The sequence below is a fragment of the Calliopsis andreniformis genome, chromosome 1 (assembly GCF_051401765.1).
Source record: "Calliopsis andreniformis isolate RMS-2024a chromosome 1, iyCalAndr_principal, whole genome shotgun sequence".
NCBI lineage: Eukaryota > Metazoa > Arthropoda > Insecta > Hymenoptera > Andrenidae > Calliopsis > Calliopsis andreniformis.
The window spans coordinates 9,689,953-9,708,981 of NC_135062.1; the positions used below are offsets into that span (position 1 = coordinate 9,689,953).

The window sequence follows — 19,029 nt, forward strand, 5'->3', positions numbered from 1 at the left end:
TGATGCACGGAATTCCATACGGCAAGTTTACTTCAATGAATGCCCAACATTCAAGTACTCATTATACAAGACTCAATTGCGCTGCCGAAAAAAGAAAAAACAGAACAAATTCCCCTGAACTCCACCATCTCGACGTAATAACTCATTTCCATGTCATGGTGTATTACACGTTACGGAAGATTCTTCAGGATATTCGGCGTTGCTGCCTCAAGTTTGCCACGCAAACCCTTCAGCGTGCTTAATGAAAGGCACCATTATATCTGACGTAGACGGGTTTATCGCGTTAACGAGGTCTTAATATCAGGACTATGGGAAACTGAACGGATACCATTCAACAGTCGATACGCCCGTAATCTCGTCTCGGTGCAGGCCTCGTTTCAGACAGATTTTGCCACCGATTTTTCTCCGCGCGGCACACAAACGACGTCCTATATAGGTAGACGGTGTAAAAATAACCCTCTCTGCTCAACATCTGCTGGATTCTGCCACGCTAACGAATTCACAAATCGTTAATAATACTCGATTCGATCGAGATACGAGTCTCTGTCTCCATTTCTTCGTATCTTTTCCATTTATTAGTCGCTAAATTAACCCTTTCCCTTACAATTTTCTTTCGTAATATTATCACCTTTGCTGCCGATCTGAAACGTGTAACTATCTTAAACTGCCAACAGTAAAGCTCCCATTGAGCGAACATAGACGTCTCACGCGATGCTGCGTGATCGGTTACTTGCAAAATATCCTCATCACGCATTGTCGCGTAATCGGCAGCGAAGATATTGTAAAAAGTACACGAGCCAGACTCGTCAAAGTAAGACAAGGGGTTAATATTTCGGACAGTCGACAGTATTGAATTCTTACCAATATTGAAGTCTACTAGAGTTCAATGAGGCAACAAAGAACAGATATGTCAGAATAAAAATAATGTAAGTCGAAAAATCAAAAAAATTCTTTTATTAATCACACGAAAATGAAGAAAATCGCAAAAAATAGAAGCATAAATTCTAGAAAAAACTGTACACCCCTTTCATAATATCCAGCACAGGTGACTAATGCCTATCGCGATAAATGGTAGAAAATTTGTGACTCAAAAAATAGAACTGCATTGTTCGTCAATTTATGCTCGCTGACAAATAATAGAGATTAAGTGGAAACGCTTCTTTATCGCAGTTTCGCCTGGTAAACAGGCTGGTTCACAATCGGGAATCACGCGTGCAGTGAGTCACACGCTTCACTTGTGACACACAACCTGGTGTGGAAGCCGCGCAATCACGGCGCGGAAAATTGCATCTTAGAAAAGCACGCGGTTGAATTATCATTGCGTTACAGTAATTCCTCTGCGACGTTCCAGAAAGCCTTACTGCTAGACACCTACATTATATATATGAGCCATCTATTTGCCAAATCGATTAACTCCATGAAACGAAAGTATTTATAGATATTTGTTTTAAATATAAAAATTCAGTACTAAAACAACTGTGGTTAATGTGCGTCTGTTTTTAACAGTGTACCACAATTACGAATTTCTGAAGAAATTTGTAATTCGTAAAAATAAGCTATATTGATGTATCTTTTTAATATTATTCAACATTACTTAAGAAAAAAATAAAGTTTGTAAGGGATGAAATGTATATAAGGAACAATCAAGAACTTTGATACTAAAATTTAAAAAAATTCCAGAAGTGGAGGTATTAACTTTGACCTTTGAACAACTCATGTCAGGGGGCAATGAAGAATGGGACAATTGTTTTAGAAGGGTTTGAGCAGCAAACTTAATTTAAAAAATTAAAAATGTAATCAACTGCCTAAGGGTGAGGGTTACTAAATGTTCTTTCTAAATTTGAAGGCGTGGAATGTGTTCTAATGGGGTTTCTCGTTCTATTATCAGCACCCTGCTGATGCTAAGCGAAATATGCTAAGCGAAAAACGAGGTTCAATTAGACAGCCACGGTTTTTTGCGACAAGAAATACCGCAGGGACGCGTGGAACGCGATATCTAATGGATGAAAGCAAGAAAAACTTTCTAATGAAATGTAGGGTATCATTTACCACCTCCAGAAACGTCTCATGCTGTAGTTTTTGCTGTGTTCAATGGAACAACTAAAAACTTGATGCCATAATACGAAAAACGGATATATTGTGTAAGTATCTATTTTATTATAATAATTTGCTGTCGACTGAAAGGAAAGATTGAATGAAGTATCAGTTGAGTGCATTTATTATTCTTATAAAATTTATCTCTCCACTTATAATAAACTCATAAATATATTCGTGAAGGATTACTAAAGTGATTTCTCTAAATTCTAAAAATATATATTATACTTTACTTTCTCATTGCTAGTGTTAAAATTCGGAAAACTAAATTAAACACGAATTGAACTTCAAACCTAGAGATAAAACAAACAGAAGAAAAAATATCACTCTAACTGCTGCAATTTACTATTTTAAATACCTACATTTGAATAAATCTGTAAATCACTGTACATTGTACATAGGTATGTTATTTCATAGTTTCTGGAACAATCAAACTGAGGAGGAATTGAAAACAGAATACCTAGAAAATAGAGAGTATAAAAAAAAGAGCAGACGATGAACGATAAAAGTTTCTCCGCCTAGTTATCGATTTTCTCCAAAAAGAACTCGCGCAGGGATAGCAAAGTGTATTTTTTCGCGTGAAATATTTCCTCCAAGAATTTCAGCAATCCGCTCGTTCCGTTTCCAACATTCCAACTTTCGAGTATTATTAATGAATATACATTTAACGAACTGGGTGAAACTGGAGTGAAATGTGGAAGATAGCTTTTACGTAGACCAATTAAAAAATAGAAATTCGCCAGTTCAAATTCTAGAAAATGCTGCTAACATGAATTTTCTCTCTCGAAATTCGAGTCCAGGTTCGTCAACCACCTCACCGATAGAGGGCTTAAAGGACAAATTAGATTTATGACGCTCGTTTCTCACGAGGCAATTCACTGTCGTTCGACACACATTCCGTAAGAAGGCGAAGTGTTTGTCGAAGGGTTAAACATTTGTTAAACCGTTATCAGCCCTCATCAATTTTATAGCGATGACGCACGTACGCAAACGAACCTCTCACACCTCCACTTTCGCGTTTTATCACCCTCCAGGCATCGAACCTTTATCTACCGACAACCTCCTGTACCACAATCCACGCTTTTCCACGTCGCGGTTCACAGAAAAGGAGCTTACCGACTCTGCTAATCCCGATTCCCAGAATCCCCTCTAACTCTTCTTTAAAACGCTTGAAAACAAACCAGGACGAAACGAAGGAAAATAATCTTTGCTCGAGAAGGGTACCCTGTCTATCTTTTACTCTTCCCGCAGATTTATTTACCCTCGATCAACATAAAACCTTCATCTTCGACGACAAATAATTATCAGTCGACTGCGGACTTCTATGCAAATGCATATTTTCGTAAATATAATTAAACACGACTAATGGAAACTAAATAAAAACTTCTCAAATAAGTCACAGTGTACTTTATTTTTTATATTTTGTATAGTTTTGCTTATTATATACACCCCATAACTTTTTACGTATTAATTCTGCTTCTTATAAACATGAGTCTCTTTTGTCCGAACTGGTTCCATAAATATTAAGTTCTAGACTTTTTAGGAATATTTTTCACATTCTTTTTGAGGCTTCTACTTACTAAATAACGTGTCAATAATAAATAACCCTCAGAAAAATACATTTTTTAGACTGAGGGTTAAATTCCCCTAGATGCATAAAAATCCCCAGGCCACAAATTAACGCCAAAGACCCACGTTTAGAATAAAAAACGTCTAACAACAAAGCTGCCTCGATTCGACTACCCCTCGCTCCGCTCGTGCGAAAAATTTCAGGACACCCTGTATACAGCTTCAAGGTCAACTTTCGGTCATCGCCACAAGAGTGCCCTCTGCTTTTCCCAAACGCAAAGAATACAAAGTTCGCGGGCTAGCGCTGCACCCCCTCCCTCCTGGCCGCTTGGAGAGTCTAATGATAATAACAACAACAAAGGAATGTTATTCTTCAAGAGTAAAAATGCTCAAGCGCCAATTGAATCGGCTCGAGTAGCAATCGCTAATGTCCACGGGTCGTCGGAGCAGGGCGCGTCGCGCAGAGAGAGCAGGGGTGCCAGCGTAACGAACGCCTCTCCCTCTCTCTCACAGTCTGTAGTCGTGCAGACAAATTCATTCGAGCCCAGCATTGGCAGCGTGATATCTTTCTATGGGGGCTATTTTCTCATCAATCCCAATCGCTTTTATGAAACGTGACTCACGCGTGAAAAGGTCCCGCACGCCTTTGGCGAATTCGATGCTCCCCTGTGCTTCTCTCTTTCTCCCTGGCTTTCTATTGCTGTTCTTATGTGCTCTCCTCCCGCCTGCGCGCGGCCACCGCCGCGAGGAAAAAAGAATTCGCCTGGCTAGACACGCGAGACCGCGCAGAAAAAAAAAGAACTGGTATACCTAGAAACTGGACGCTTTTGCCCTCGAATCTCGTAAAATCCTGACCTTCGCCGCCTCTGCTACGAACAAAAGAACGCGCCTCCGCTGCACTGGTCCTGTTCCGTTTGTTGAACCGAGGAAGAAGTAAATAGAAGCTCGTGTTTGGGGGCGATAGCGATGCTGTATCGTACGTTTCGATCTGGTTTGCTTTGGGTCTCGTATGGCAGGTTCTGGATTTATAAGCTTCTCAAGTGGAGACGTCAGAGGACACTCTAAAGTATTTTCGTTTTGGAACTATTTGCAGTATCTCAGACATCATTTAGATTTTATTTCGAAAGAGCGACTATGTGGCTCACAGAGGTCTGTTATATATTTTCAGTGTTTTTATAGAAATTCTTGAAGGTCCTGGTTTTGTGGTAAGAATCTTTCTAGATTGAAATTCGGTCATTACAATTTGAGTTCTTCATTGGGGAAAGTAGACATTTTTGAGGGCGTTTTTTTAGTCGCCATTTATATAAAAAAAAATTAACTACTATTTAAAAAGATCAAAATGGCCCATAACAAACATATTTAAAACTTTTTTTTTTTTGTAGAAAAAATTTTTCCTGTTTTGACACTCGTGCTACTTTTCACGAGAACGCTTCAATTATTCCTTATCTAATTTCATGGCCTTCGTTATTTCATTATTATAACATTCTTTCTCTTGGGGAAGCTGAATGTACAACATTTTGACTCATCAAGTCTTTCAAATGTTAACAATACTCAGTCCAAGAACTTCCGTTTCAGAAAAGCTTGCAAACTACTCGAAATATTAAGTGAAGCTGTTGAGAGGACCCAGAGCCACAAGCAGGATTTACAGAACACATGGTCGAGGAAGTTTTTACGTTATGTAAACGTAAAAACGCAGGGAGTATACGAATTTCTCTAATATACTATTCTTTCTAAAAACAAACAGCTTTAGGGGCGAAGTCAGCGTAACATAATTTAACCGAAAATAATCTGGTGGCTTGAAAAAAAAAATTTTTAAACGCCCTAAATCACGATTTCAAGATGCAAACTCGCGAGAGCATATAAGCGCGTGAATATGTATAATGAAGAGGCACAAAGCGTTCCTTAATATCGTTAAAGGTTTACTCATATCACGCTACCTAATAATCCTTTTTCCCACGTCTGAATTAATGGCAAGCGCGTAGCAGCTATCAAACGTGGCTCACCGAAGCTCGTCAACTTCCGTTGTAATATATGAGTCGTTCATTTGCCAAATTGGTTGACTCCACAAAACATAAATGATCATATTCATTTTAAATACGAAAAGCTGTAAGCATCAGTCAAGCACTTTGTCACTAAAATTTAGAAAAAAATCAAAAAGTGGAGTTAATCGCTTTAACATGCGAACAACCCTTATATGCATTTATGACAAATGAGGCATTAAAAGCAATAAAGAACTAATTTCACTACTCCACAAAATCGAAAAACTGAGCGATCTAAAATATAGAATTTCTTTGTAATAAATTAGTGCCATTAACTCAATTTCGAAAAAATGTAGCTTAAACCACTTTTGCCATCAATGCCTCAAATTTATATCTGCAAAATAGTGTAGAATACAAATAATTTACGAGAATATACAAAATAATATCTAAAAAACAGTATTTTTGGGGGGATAAAATGTGAATGGCTCGTATGTATCCATTATCCACAATTATGATAACGCATTAATCCAATCCCACTGACTTTCACGGCGTAACCTGTGCACAGGGCACGATCGACGCTCGCATTAGCGACGAACAAGCCAGAGAGACAGAAAAATATGCACGCGGACGCTCGACAATAACCACGGCGCTGGATGCCAATTAAACAGCTTATCAAACTTCGTTTCGCGTATCTGCGAACGCATGCACGGACACGAAATGCACGGATAAGTATTCTATAAATGTAGCCGCCTACTTAGCGCGCAGACTGTGTCGCGTCCTGACAAATACTTAATAATAATAACACCTCGCTGTGGAGGGACACCTACGTTCTGCGAGGCTCGAATTCTCGGCCTTCGATTCGAAATTTCAAGCACTTTGAAATTCGAAAGTCAAGGGCTCCTAGGATGAGAGGTGTATGCTCTTGAGCTTAACCTTTTGAAGGAGGGATCTTTTTTCAGACCAAAGAGAATAATGTTATTTTGTTTTGTAAGCGTAAAATGTGTTCAAAGAAATAAAAAATAATAGGGAATTTCCTAGGGATTATTTATCTCCAAGAGTTTCCATTTTGAATATTTTATAATTTTATTGTGCATGAATTAAGGAAAACTAAGTGTGTATGCACATAGTGATGGGTGAAAGAAAAAGAAAGTTTAAAATTAAATCTTCCATGTATTAGTAGTAGTAACTATGTTAGATATTCAATTTTTTATTTAAAATACTCATTCATGTGTAGGGTACCTTTTAAACTTTGTTAAGCTTTCTTTTGTTTGCTACTGTGCAGGCAAGTCTCCTTTAAGAAGGCAGTTAATTATTCACAAATTACAGCTCAAGCCACTATTCGTTTTAAAAAAGAAAAGAAACAAAAAGGAGGCAATAAATTTAGCAAGTAACGGACATAATGAGTTTATAGTGGGTGCATGCTGTACTCGCTTTTCAGAAGATATTGGACCACCTCAAATATAAAGAATTATTGGAAGATATTTTGTATATGTCATAAACTTCCCACAAATACACAAACACTCGTGGTCTAGTTACAAACTTACTCATCCGTTCATCGTAACCGTATTAAAATTCTAATTACGGTGCGTCTCGGAACAGATACCACGCCTTAAATTTCAAAGATGCAGCGGTGGTCGTAACGGTCTGTTTGTTCCGGGTCGAAACCCCGCGAGCGTGTATTTTCTATTTATTTTCCTGCGATTCACCTTCGAAACGAATAACGGACAATTGGGAACGTATCGAGGTTACATCCGCGATACCTGCTCCAAATCGTATCGTTGCAAATCAATAAATCGATCAACCTTCAGCGTGAGAATCTTAAAAACTTCACTTGAAGTTAGCCCAACCCAGAACGATTAATTTCTTTAAAAAATTCACTCCGTAAGCGTCGACCTTGCAAGTTTCAGACAGGATGAGCACCACTGCCGAAACGACGCTTCCCTCAACATTATGTCAATCTTAATCAACTTCCTGTTATCGCCATCTGAATTTCACCGGTAACGACACATTTCGTCGAAGAATTAATAAAGTCCCTGAACAGTACCGGAAGAACAGAGAGATCTGTAATATGGCTGTCATTTCGATTGACGCGGTCGCAGTTTCGACGTACAAGCTTCGAAACGAACAAAAGCGCAGGGAGTGCTATAGGGTGTCTCCGAACTACGATACAGCTCGAAGGGAAATTCTGCGTGAGAAAATATGTCGAAAGTGTGCAGTAACACGTTTCTCTATTTAAACTCTATTTAAAGAGTATTAGAGATTTTGCTGAGTATTCGTACTTATACGCATGACCGCGCTCTGTGACGAGCCTGCTACAATATAACATATTGTAACAGACTTCAACAGATGCCATTGGAAACAAAAACTGTTTCCATCATTTTTAGAACTTATCGTAATGCAAATTAAATAGTAAGGAATGGAACAAAGGTATCTTTACTGGATAATTATTTCTTTTTATGACGATTTCTTCACATGAAGCTTCAATTACTCGCGTGGGATCCTAATGATCTGTTGCTAGACTATTTAAATATAATTCCAAAATTAAATATCCTTTTTTCCATTTCTCAGAATGAAAATTAAGTTCTCATTCTATAGTTTCTTTTGTGTATTATTATCATTCAAATTCTGATGAATATAATACTAGACGCACCAAAAATATAACAAATTCCTAAGAATCTGCGCAAGTAATCAAAAGTAAAAACAGTTCAAAGCGACTCTCACTTCGCAATCAGCAATATTCAATAGTACGTGTATAAATTGAAATGAGAACGCAGCTTCCTGTGAAGAATCAGCACTTCAAATTTTCGCCTCATTTTCCCTTGCAGAACCACCGTTCGAGTCCAGAGACTCACCTCATCATAAAAAACTGAATCAGTGATTTAAAGAACAGTACAAGCCCAAAGCTCTCCATTTTCAAATAATCTTAAGCCTGCACACAGGGTGATCAGTTAAACCAGAAACCCTCTAATGGGTGTTGGCAGCACTTCCACCTTTAACAGCGTTTAGAACAAACCCTGCCAAACGCGAGGGTTTCCAGGCAAGCTGGTCACCCCGTAAACATTCCCACCAAATACCCGAAGGAAAACGTGGTCCTAGGGCTTGCGCTGTTCCAAACCTCGCCTGAAATCTCGAAACTTGAAACAACTCACCATGCTTTGACTCGAATGAGTACCTCTCCCTCGGCGAGGGTGGGCTCGGGCTTCCTGAGGGCCTTGACACTTTTCAGCCCGCCGAAACCGTTCAGTACTATAGCCCGCATGTCCTTCGGCTCCGGCGTGGGTTTCTCCTCGCCGTTCTCCTTCGGCTTCTCGCCATCGCCATTCTCCTCGACTTTCTTCTCCTCCTCTTTGCTTTCCTTCGGCTCCTCCTTCTCCTGTTTCGCGGCGGGCGCCGCTTCCTGTGGCGGCTTTTCACCCTCGGCGCTCGGGCTGGTCTCGTTCTTGTCCTCTGCCATTTTGCCGCTCTTTTGCTTTCCCTCGGGCTCGGTTACAGTATTTACGCGTGGATCGTGTCCCTCCTCTCGTCCTCGCTCCTGCTTCCCGAAACGAAAACAACCGACAGAAAGGGAAGGGGGGCCTGCTGTGCGTCGCGACGCGTGCGTGCGAGGGAGACAGAGAAAGGGAGGAAGGAAGAGAAGAAAAGGCTGGCTATCCTAGCGCGTATCCTGGACCGTACCGCGTTCGCACCCGACGAGAGCCGACGTCGTTCTGCGCAGTTTTACGCCAGCGGCGCACCAGGAACGCTTCGTGTGCCGGCGTAGCCGGCCGGTGACGCGCGCGGTGTTGCCGTTGCTTAGCAACCGCGCGCCCCTTTCGCTCGGCCAATCGGAGCGACGCCTCTCCCCACCGCGCACGCGCCGCTGCGTTCGGGTACTCGCGCATAGTACGACAGGTGCCGCGAGTCGCGGAGCATTGCTCTTCGCGATTAAAAAGTAGTCCCCCTCTGTCCTCGCCGCTGCTCCTGCTCCGCGAAGAGAGGATGAAATCTGTTCGTTACCCAGGGCATCGTCGACTGCGATTTTTGACGATCCCTGTGACACTTGTCGCTGGTGGTGGTGGCTGAAAGATCTCGAATCGGCTCGAATCTGTATGCACGACGAAAATTCGAATCGCGAGTATGCTTCGAGGATCGGAGCTCGTGATGGTCTTGATGGTTTTAGGGTTTGGGGATTCGATGGGTCATGGGAAGTGGGTAGTTCAAAATGTTGGGAGCATTTTTAATGTGTATCTAATGGTTAAATAAAATCTGTTAGATGTATTAATATCTGAGAGGTCTTGAATATCTGGATTGTACAGTTTTGTACGCCAGGGGTGTATTTATATGATCGTTGATAAAGAAATAAATGAATAAAGTCTTGGTAGTTTTAGAGGTTTGGGAGATTCGAGATAAAATGAATTTTGCAGTAGAATTTAATAATACTCGTCATTTAGTATCTAATTTATATATCACTTAAAATAAAATCAATATGATCCCGTATTGTATTTTCTATGAAAATGAATTTTTCTTCAATATGCTTTTCTCCAAAAATATGAACATGATCTCCTCATGTGCCTCTGTGGTTGTAAGGGAAAACGACCTGTTAGATTTTTAAAAAAAATTGAGTTTAGTCATTCAGATTTAAAATATAGAATTTATATTTACAGAAACAAGAAAGGGGTTAAAAGAATGTTTTTATTTAAAAATAAACCTTCGTTTGAAAAAAGATACGAATCTATAAAACAGTATTAATGATGACTTGGGTCATTTTGATTTACAGTTAGAGGTATTTGCATGTCTCTAAACAAGCTTAGATTTTTTTATCAATTATGGGACGAGGGTTAAGGTTTTTGAAGAGCCCTCTAAAGGCTATTAAAATAAATAAAGACACAATTTGAAAAATCGCCTAACGACCTCCACTTAGGGTTTTCCTACAATAAATCCATAAAATATAGATTTTCATTTTTCAGAATCGGCAGTATACTTTTTCCTATTTTAGAATACTATTCGGTAAATGACAAGAGCTGTAGTATATTATAACTTTGTTATACAATAGGTTAAATTCACAAACTATTTTTGTGAACGATTAGATTAAAAAGTAAATGAAACCTGTAATCAAGTAATTTAAGACTGGTTTGATGATATTAAGAGCTTTCGTATTTGATTGTGAAATATCGTTATCTGGCGTCATTAGCATACGATAGTAGTATCGTTTGACTAATGTTTTGCTTGAATTTTAATGCAACTTACCGTAAACAAAAGATAAGAATGGTTCGGAAGAAAGAAAGCAGTGAAACATGAATAAACTCCCTACTGATGTGTTCTACTATCGACATCTTTTATAGGAACATCATATATTGAATTATTATACTGGAGCAATATCATTCATTTTGAACAGTTACGTTTTTTTTAATACCATATGCGCTGATAAAATGACTCAGCCTCCATATTCATGTAAAAAATGGACAATCAAAATCGATTGATAAGCCTGTTACCATATCGATTATGTCAAGTTATGTTGGTTATGTCAAGAACGTAGATACTCGAGTTTACTCCAAAAATGAGGTTATGAATACCGAGTACCGAAAAATGTGAAATAAATTCAACAACTTCAACATCTGGCACGACACAAATCGGTGCAATTACCGAAGGCAGTAATTATCCATCGTAATTTATATTTTAATGACTATTAGGGGAATATCCGTAAAATAGAACTGGAAGCAACAGAGGAGGAATTCGAAGGACACGCCTTTGTATTATGAATCACTAGCACAGTCGCGAAGAAAAACGGTTCGCTTCTTCGCTGCTGATAGCTAATTGCGTCGTCAAAGAACAATGAAGAATGACCGATACGCATTACTCGAGCATTAACGATACTCGAAAACAAGACTCGTGTTTGAGACTTATCGATTGGATTTAGTTATCAAGCGCCATATATCGTACCACGAAAATAATCAAAATAACAAAAATCAATATTACCCTATAATCCCATTAAAAAAAAAGTTTCTCATTTTTCAAGTCACTTCAAAAATCTAAAATCTGAGATATAAGTGAGACTTAACATCGAATTGAAGCTGAATTATAATACATTTGAATAAATTATATCGACAAAAGTATTCTGTTAGAAAATTGATTGCTAGATGAAAAACGAAATAATTTAATCAGTAGGAAAATACTGCGCGATCTGAAACGTGAAAATTGCTCGTTTCGTTGGGGATCCTCTTCTCTGACTGGCAGACAGGAAAGTAGTGCCAGCAGACGACGCCCGAGCTACACGTGTATCCTTACGCCACGCATGCTATGCGTCATATTGTAATATACACACAAGCACAGTTCACATCCTGCCTTTCCTTGAACACGCCTTTCCAAATGTAAACTCTTGCTACCCTCTCTGTATTTCCTATATGTTTCGTCCACGAAATAAAAATAGTTTGGTTACTATTTTCCGAAGAGGAAGGGAAAGGATGCGCCTTGTACTTTCATTTTCATCGGCCAAAACTAAATAAACTTCCCTATGCATATCTCGCTTCGCCAGAGTTGTTATTGCGTCGTTTTTATTGAACTTGTACCTTTGTGAATGATATCTTCCCTCCTCAGAAAAACATAAATCCTGAAGCACAGATTAATAATGTACTTTCGTTGAGAGACAAAGTTATCGATCTCTACCTACCCTCGGATTGAACACTACCTTTTGTATTATTCTATTCTCTTATCTCCTTTTCATAGGACAACATCGAAAAATACACGTTTTTTCGTTATAGACTCACGACTCTTCGGCGAGGTTATAACGAGGATCAAGATTCCTAGATTAATCTTTGTGCTCTAGGTCTGCTTTTTTATACAAGTTTTTTTTTATGAAAATTTAATTTAAGTAAAATTTGTTGCCTTTAATGCGTAATAGTGTTTAAGGTATATATTCGATGTTTATACATTTAGAATATATATTCGAAGTGTTTGTATACAATAAAGAAGCAAAAAGCTTGAGAAATAATGTTTTCCACAATTTCTTCCCTAATTATTAGATCTGTTATTTTTAATCACAGCTGATATTACATTCTACCACCATTTCCTCTCTATCGAATTCTTCAAACTTCTCTTCAACGAGTTCTCAATTTTTTGAATTAAAATGTAAAACAGGAAGCAGCGTTGCTCATGGGAGAGCCTAATATTTCTCTAATTCTATGTTAATTCGCTTATGCACTGTTAATGGGCTACAGCCAACAAGTGTTCGTATAGAGGATGCAAGAGTGGAAGTGTGATCCGGCGGCTATCGTGCAAGTTTGAATTCCCGAAACAATTGGACCGAATAATGAGAATCATGCACGAGTGCAATGAGGATGTGCTGATTGGGATGAATAGCTCATATTGTCGGGAGAGCCAAAAGCACCCAGAGCCTGTATACAGAGGCTCTCTGATCATTATAGAATGCCTTGTCTGGTATTCTTTTCTTCATTACGCAGTGCTTACACTTTATCTACCGCACGTTCAACAGATAGAGCGTTAGATTCATTCAACATCGTGGCTCTGAAGAGAGACATTAATTTTAATAAATGCAACCACGTTTCGTACATTTCAATCGATTAAACGAGAGAATTATATTGCAAGAGGTCGAACACTTCTAGCTTCTTTTTATTTACGCGAATCAATTTTTAACGCTATAATTGGTACTATAAATAGCATCGGGGCGATGCGCAACATTGATGACCTTAAACATTTTTCAATAACAGGAAATGACTATAATCGATCTCTATTTTTGTTGATAGAACTGCAAGGGGAGTTAATTAGTATTTATATTATGTAAAACGTGATTGAATGGTGTATTACTAGCAAAAAATCTATGAATGATTAATTAAAGCAATTGTAGTACATTGATCTATGATACGATAAACAGTTAGTAAGAAATGTAGGTTATTTATTATTGTAACCAAAATTCTAATATACTTCGATTTATGAATTATGAAATAAAGTAAACTGTGATATTTAAACGAGAACGTCTCTTAATTTGAATGGATAATCGTGTAAATGTTAGGTTATGTTACTTCTGCCGGAGAGATCAATTTCTTTTTATCTAAATTATCACAGGGAAAAAGAAAAAAGCTAATAGAACAAAAGTGCTGACTAAATGTTTTGAAAAGAGTAAGGAAATAGTATTAGGTATATGTCATAACCACATACGTATAGACACGTATGTAGATATATTTTGTAAAAGGCCACAGAAATTCTCCAGTTCTCTAATGTACATCAGCTGAGCCTCCCACCCATCCTTCCATTTTTCATCAGACACTGTACTCGAATCGACACATTGACTAGATAATAGAATCGGATACGTCGGCGTGCTTGTTTTTCCACATTATCGAGAAAGAGATCATCGCGAAAGACCGAGCAAAAGCATCTCTGAAGCTAATGGCAGATCATGAAGTTGTCAAATCGAAGAGGTACGCGTTATTAACGATTGCTTTCTTCTTGTTTTCACAGCTGTCAGTTAAAGAGCTTTCGTTTAAATTTCCCGTTTATTTAACATTCGCCTCATCATTCCTCGTGCATCACACTGACAGCCTACGCATTTTCGTAACGTTGCATCATTTCGATATCACGGGTTTCCGTGTCATGGTTTGAATGTTCTTGACATTTTCCGATCAAGTTTTCGCGTAGAATCGGCTTACATGGCAAATGATAAGACCGTGCAATTATTCAAAGACGAAAATATGAAGAGACAAGGAGGAGAACAATTACGTACGTGAAAGAATTAACTGTGTCACGTTGGATCGTGTTTCAAGGCCACGTGCTGCTTATAATTTTAGAACGAAGAATCATGGCCAAAGTAATGTGTAACTAAATTAATTTCCTAGTTGTTTTGAAAAATAAGACGTAGGTAGGAACATTTGTCAAGCTCGACTGTCCACTCATTCATATCAGCATTTTGCTTCTGAAAATAACATTGTATCATCGTACAGTATAATACCATGATAAAGATTGATGGTATGTATCTTGTACATTAAATAACTTTCAACAGTTCCATCTGTTTGATTTTTATGTAAGAATGTGTGTGAGTATCATAAGCATGGAAGTATTCACTAACATCCAAAAAGCAAGATAATGTAACTTATTTGAACGAGTAATCTAATTTTCTTTTAATAATGTTTGTAATATCACTGTAAAAATGGATCTCTGATTTTGTTAGCTGGATTTGGGGATGGCTTAGCTGGACTAGCACATCTTCAACTATGTTACGTGCTGCGGAGAAGAAAATTCTTTCTTGTAAGTTCTTTTTCATCGATTAGACTTTGCCAATGAGTGGATCGTAAGGTGAAATGTATGATACAGATTTGAAAACTGCATATCGTGGATGGTATGTGGACATAGGACCAGTCGTAGGAACAGCAGACAAAATATGGACTATATCTTTAAATGAGGAGTCGCCAAAGACACCAATTGTTTTGTTACATGGCCTGGGAGCAGGGGTAGCGTTATGGTGTTTAAACCTAGATGCACTGGCTTCCCAGAGGCCAGTGTACGCTATTGATATATTAGGTAAGCATAGAAGGGTTAGAGCTCAACATTTCTTCAATATGTTCTTTGTTCTTAAGAACAATTATCTTATATGATTCATAGATGAGTAAGATTGAACTTTGGAGTTGTGTAATCTATGAGGTAGATGTTATTGCAGATTATTAAGATACTTGCAATTTGTCACCAGAATATCTTTTTTTTCATCATTTGAAATTTGTATTTTTCATATTTAATGGTATTTCTGGTGTCATAAAAATTATGTAAATTAGTGTTGACTATTTCCATTCTTTTTACTATTAATTTTCTACAATATAGGTTTTGGTAGAAGTAGCCGTCCTGTTTTCAGTAACCAAGCGCAAGAAGCTGAAGACCAATTAGTTCGTTCTATTGAAGAATGGAGAAGAGAAATGCAATTAGAGAAATTTGTGTTGCTGGGTCACTCAATGGGTGGCTTTCTTGCAGCATCGTACACTATACAACATCCTGAAAGGATTAAGCATCTCATTCTTGCTGATCCTTGGGGCTTTCCTGAAAGACCCGTGGAACCAGCTTCAAGAGCGCCTATACCATTATGGGTGAAAGCCATAGCATATGTAGTACAACCATTAAACCCTTTATGGGCAGTCAGAGTAGCTGGTCCATTTGGTTAGTAATCTTTATGGTGTATTACTTGTATCAGTTTATTAGCATGTTTATATTATAACTTAAATATTCCTTTCTTTAGGACAGTGGCTGATTGAGAAAACTAGACCAGATATTATAAAGAAATTTACACCTGTGTTAAAAGACGATATTGCTGTGATTTCACAGTACATACATCAGTGTAATGCTCAAACTCCATCGTAAGTGTCTTAAATTAATGCTTAAAATGTAGAATACAAAATTAAATATAAATGAAATGTTCATCAAATAGCGGTGAAAGTGCATTTCACGCGATGATGCAAGGTTTTGGCTGGGCTAAAAATCCTATCGTTAGGAGAATCGACAAAATGAATCCAGAAATTCCGATAACTTTACTGTATGGTAGTCGATCGTGGGTCGACAATTCGTCTTGGGAAACGCTTAAACAAGCTAGGTCATCGTCATACATTAATGTACAGGTAAATATATTAGCTTGGTTAACTTTCTTAATTTGTAATTATAATAAACTATGCATTTTGGATCATTGTAGGCGATAACAGGAGCTGGCCATCATGTTTATGCAGATAAAAGCGAAATTTTTAATAAGTATGTACTAGAAGCATGCAATTTAAGTGACTCGATAGACCACTTAACCGCGTCGGATGTTCGTCCAAATAATAAACTAATAAGTGAACAACAAATTTCACTTATTGTAACGAACGATAAAATTAATCCAAAAACTGTGGAAGAACAAGAATTAAATACATCACAGTCACAATCTAGTTGAAATTTAGTACAAAGTTTTATTGTTAAATCGTATTTTACTAATTTTATTGTGCAGTCGGATGATCTGCACGATTTATGTGATGTAGATTAGGTACAAGTGCCCCAACATACCAAACGATTATTGTGTAATTTAGTTTTGTATTTATATTATGCCATGTTAGTTTTGGAATGTATGACTCATTGTACCGTTTCGGCGATAACAACAATCGGTTCATTGTTTGTATTCCTTGATTCTATATATTTTTTCAAATGTTGATCAAGTCATTCACATTTTAATTTTATAGTGTTTGATTTACTTCAGAAGTTTAACTGCAAATAGTACATATAATATGAACTAAAAGACACGGGGTATTGCAAATAATAGAAAGTCTTTTTCCTCCTACATCGTGATGTGAAACCAAGTTAAATTATTGGGAACAGTGATTTACAAGCGTATTTTAGATAAATTACGTTAGACGTGTAAAGTAATATGTGAAAGGAACTGAAATTGTAAATTCTGTACAGTTGTAATATAAGATAAGACGAGCTTCATCAAAAAATAAATGTTGTTAATACTAGTTTTTGTTTAAAAAATGGTTAACCAGAATAAAGAAACTTACTTACTTAGTTTGCTTATACTCTATTCAATCAATTGCATGTACAAAAATTAATGATAAAATATTTTACGGATGAGAAATCCTTTATTATGTCTCTTCAGAATCATTATCTGTGACGAAAAAATCTGTATCATCTTCATAATCAGACTCAGAATTATTTTCATCATAAATATCGTATATAACATTTTCCTTGGAACGTTTATATTTCAGTCTTTGTTCTTTTCGTCTTTGAGCCAAGAATTTAGAAAATTGTTCTTCTTGTTCTTCTGCAGTCAAAAACATTGGAACATCTTGTACTTTTGATCTAGTGTTAAGAATGGAATCTGATTCGCTATTTTCTACTCGCTTGTTAGAAGTTTCTCTTGTCTTATTCAATGTAACTTTAATCTATAGAAGAAGAAACATAGTTTTTAAGTATGTTACTATTTATACTACATACTCTATCTGTAAAATATACCTTTGACATGATTAAAGCATGATTTAATCCAAACACATTGTATTTCATTACTGGTAAACTTATCTTAAAGATGTCACTATTTTCTGTTTCAGTAGAGCTATCAGTAGAGCTATTAGATATAACATCATAGTTCTCAATATATGGATATGAATTAGGTTCATAGTCTTCCCCAAAATCTGCAATTTCTAATCTTCTTTCTATTTCTTTTAACGTATTATTGTGTTTGCATCTTACAAACTGAATTGGAGGCACATAGCCTATGACATGTAGTTCGGTTAACTTGTACCTTAACTGGGATGCACATTTACGTAACATTTCTTCTGTGTCAGACTTATCAATACCATTGTCTATCCAATATACATTAATTTGTTTAAAATCTTGAGTTACTTTCACTTCAGAGATTTGTATGTTTTTATTCAGAAGATTTGGCTCAGCTTCTCCTGTTGACATCATATCCGTAATATGTTGCATAAAAATTTTATTTAAAACAGTCATCCTTCGTGTTGTGTGTACAGAAGGCTGCTTTTTCATTGTTCCACTACCAAATAAATCACTAACTTCGTAGGATCTATATCAAAAAATTGGTCATCTTATACTTTTTGCGAAACTTACATTTAAAATATTTTAAAAGATCAATACGAAAACTAGTTGCATAATTTACCAAAGTATCTGTAATTTATGTTTACCTTTTTGTACGGTTCTTGCGTAAAATTTTGTCCAACACCATACTTTGCTTTGAAGTACTTTGCCTTATACTAGTTGTAGACAAATGTCTACAGATTTGATTCATTAAAAATATTTGTACGTTTTTCATCTTGTTGAAAAAGTACACTCAGCTCACTGCATTCTGGCCGCACGGACTCATATGCACATAGGATACAAGACTGACAGTAGTTATTTTAAATGTCGCCAGATGGTGTTGATTACCGAATTCCTCATGGGAGATAAACACCCCTACATGCATATGTGTCGGTGTGGCCAGAATGCAGTGAGTTGGGTGTACATCGTTTTTAATAACCTAGTTTTCTTCATTCATCACTGCAGTTACATAAATTTATTTAGTGTTCATTATACTTGTTCCTATATTTAATTTAAAATAATATATACTGTATTTAATGTAAACTTACTCCTTTATAATATGTTTGTCAATAAATTCGCAATCTCTGTTTATACAAATTGGTTTGGTTAATCGTAATAGGTTATATTCTACAATCATTTCATTAATTATTGACGTTGTTACATATCCTTTATATAACTTAATTCTATATATTTACAAATAATCTAAAGTACTTATTAAATGTTATCAGTCAACTTTGTTATTAAAGTAAATAGATACATTGTGATTTTCATCGTGAGATGTTTATAAGTTTTAGGTCTCTCAACCTGAGTACTGTACCAACTATCTACAAATTCAAATTTTGTATACTTGTAATAGATACAT

At 36.9% G+C, this 19,029-nt stretch overlaps 3 protein-coding genes across 6 annotated transcripts in view; 1 reads left to right on the forward strand and 2 right to left on the reverse strand.

Moving 5' to 3' along the window:
* The window catches only part of LOC143188370 (synaptic vesicle membrane protein VAT-1 homolog-like), a 40,218-nt gene extending 30,883 nt beyond the window's left edge, over window positions 1-9,335 (reverse strand). The window contains exon 1 of the mRNA XM_076392583.1: window positions 8,792-9,335. Coding sequence (XP_076248698.1) covers window positions 8,792-9,096 — 305 coding nt within the window. The 5' untranslated portion in view covers window positions 9,097-9,335. The remainder of the gene's footprint in view (window positions 1-8,791) is intronic.
* A 4,517-nt stretch (window positions 9,336-13,852) lies between these two features.
* Puml (pummelig) lies at window positions 13,853-17,621 on the forward strand. Of its 4 annotated transcripts, none has more exons than XM_076391927.1 (7): window positions 13,853-14,053; window positions 14,800-14,876; window positions 14,943-15,149; window positions 15,444-15,773; window positions 15,853-15,970; window positions 16,042-16,228; window positions 16,300-17,621. In XM_076391927.1, exons 1-7 carry the CDS (start codon window positions 14,022-14,024, stop codon window positions 16,534-16,536), a joined length of 1,188 nt encoding a protein of 395 aa, XP_076248042.1. In that variant the 5' UTR covers window positions 13,853-14,021; the 3' UTR covers window positions 16,537-17,621. The 4 variants fall into 4 exon arrangements, with proteins under 4 accessions (XP_076248042.1, XP_076248133.1, XP_076248079.1 ...); XM_076392018.1 differs by lacking the exon at window positions 13,853-14,053 and adding an exon at window positions 14,225-14,439; XM_076391964.1 differs by lacking the exon at window positions 13,853-14,053 and adding an exon at window positions 14,413-14,490.
* Window positions 17,168-18,438, reverse strand: LOC143187883 (uncharacterized). Its single transcript, XM_076392041.1, has 3 exons — window positions 18,275-18,438; window positions 17,589-18,156; window positions 17,168-17,518 (listed from the first exon to the last, which is right to left on the reverse strand). The coding sequence occupies exons 1-3, from the start codon at window positions 18,400-18,402 to the stop codon at window positions 17,219-17,221; spliced, it is 996 nt and encodes a 331-aa protein (XP_076248156.1). The 5' UTR covers window positions 18,403-18,438; the 3' UTR covers window positions 17,168-17,218.
* Window positions 18,439-19,029: the final 591 nt, after the last annotated feature.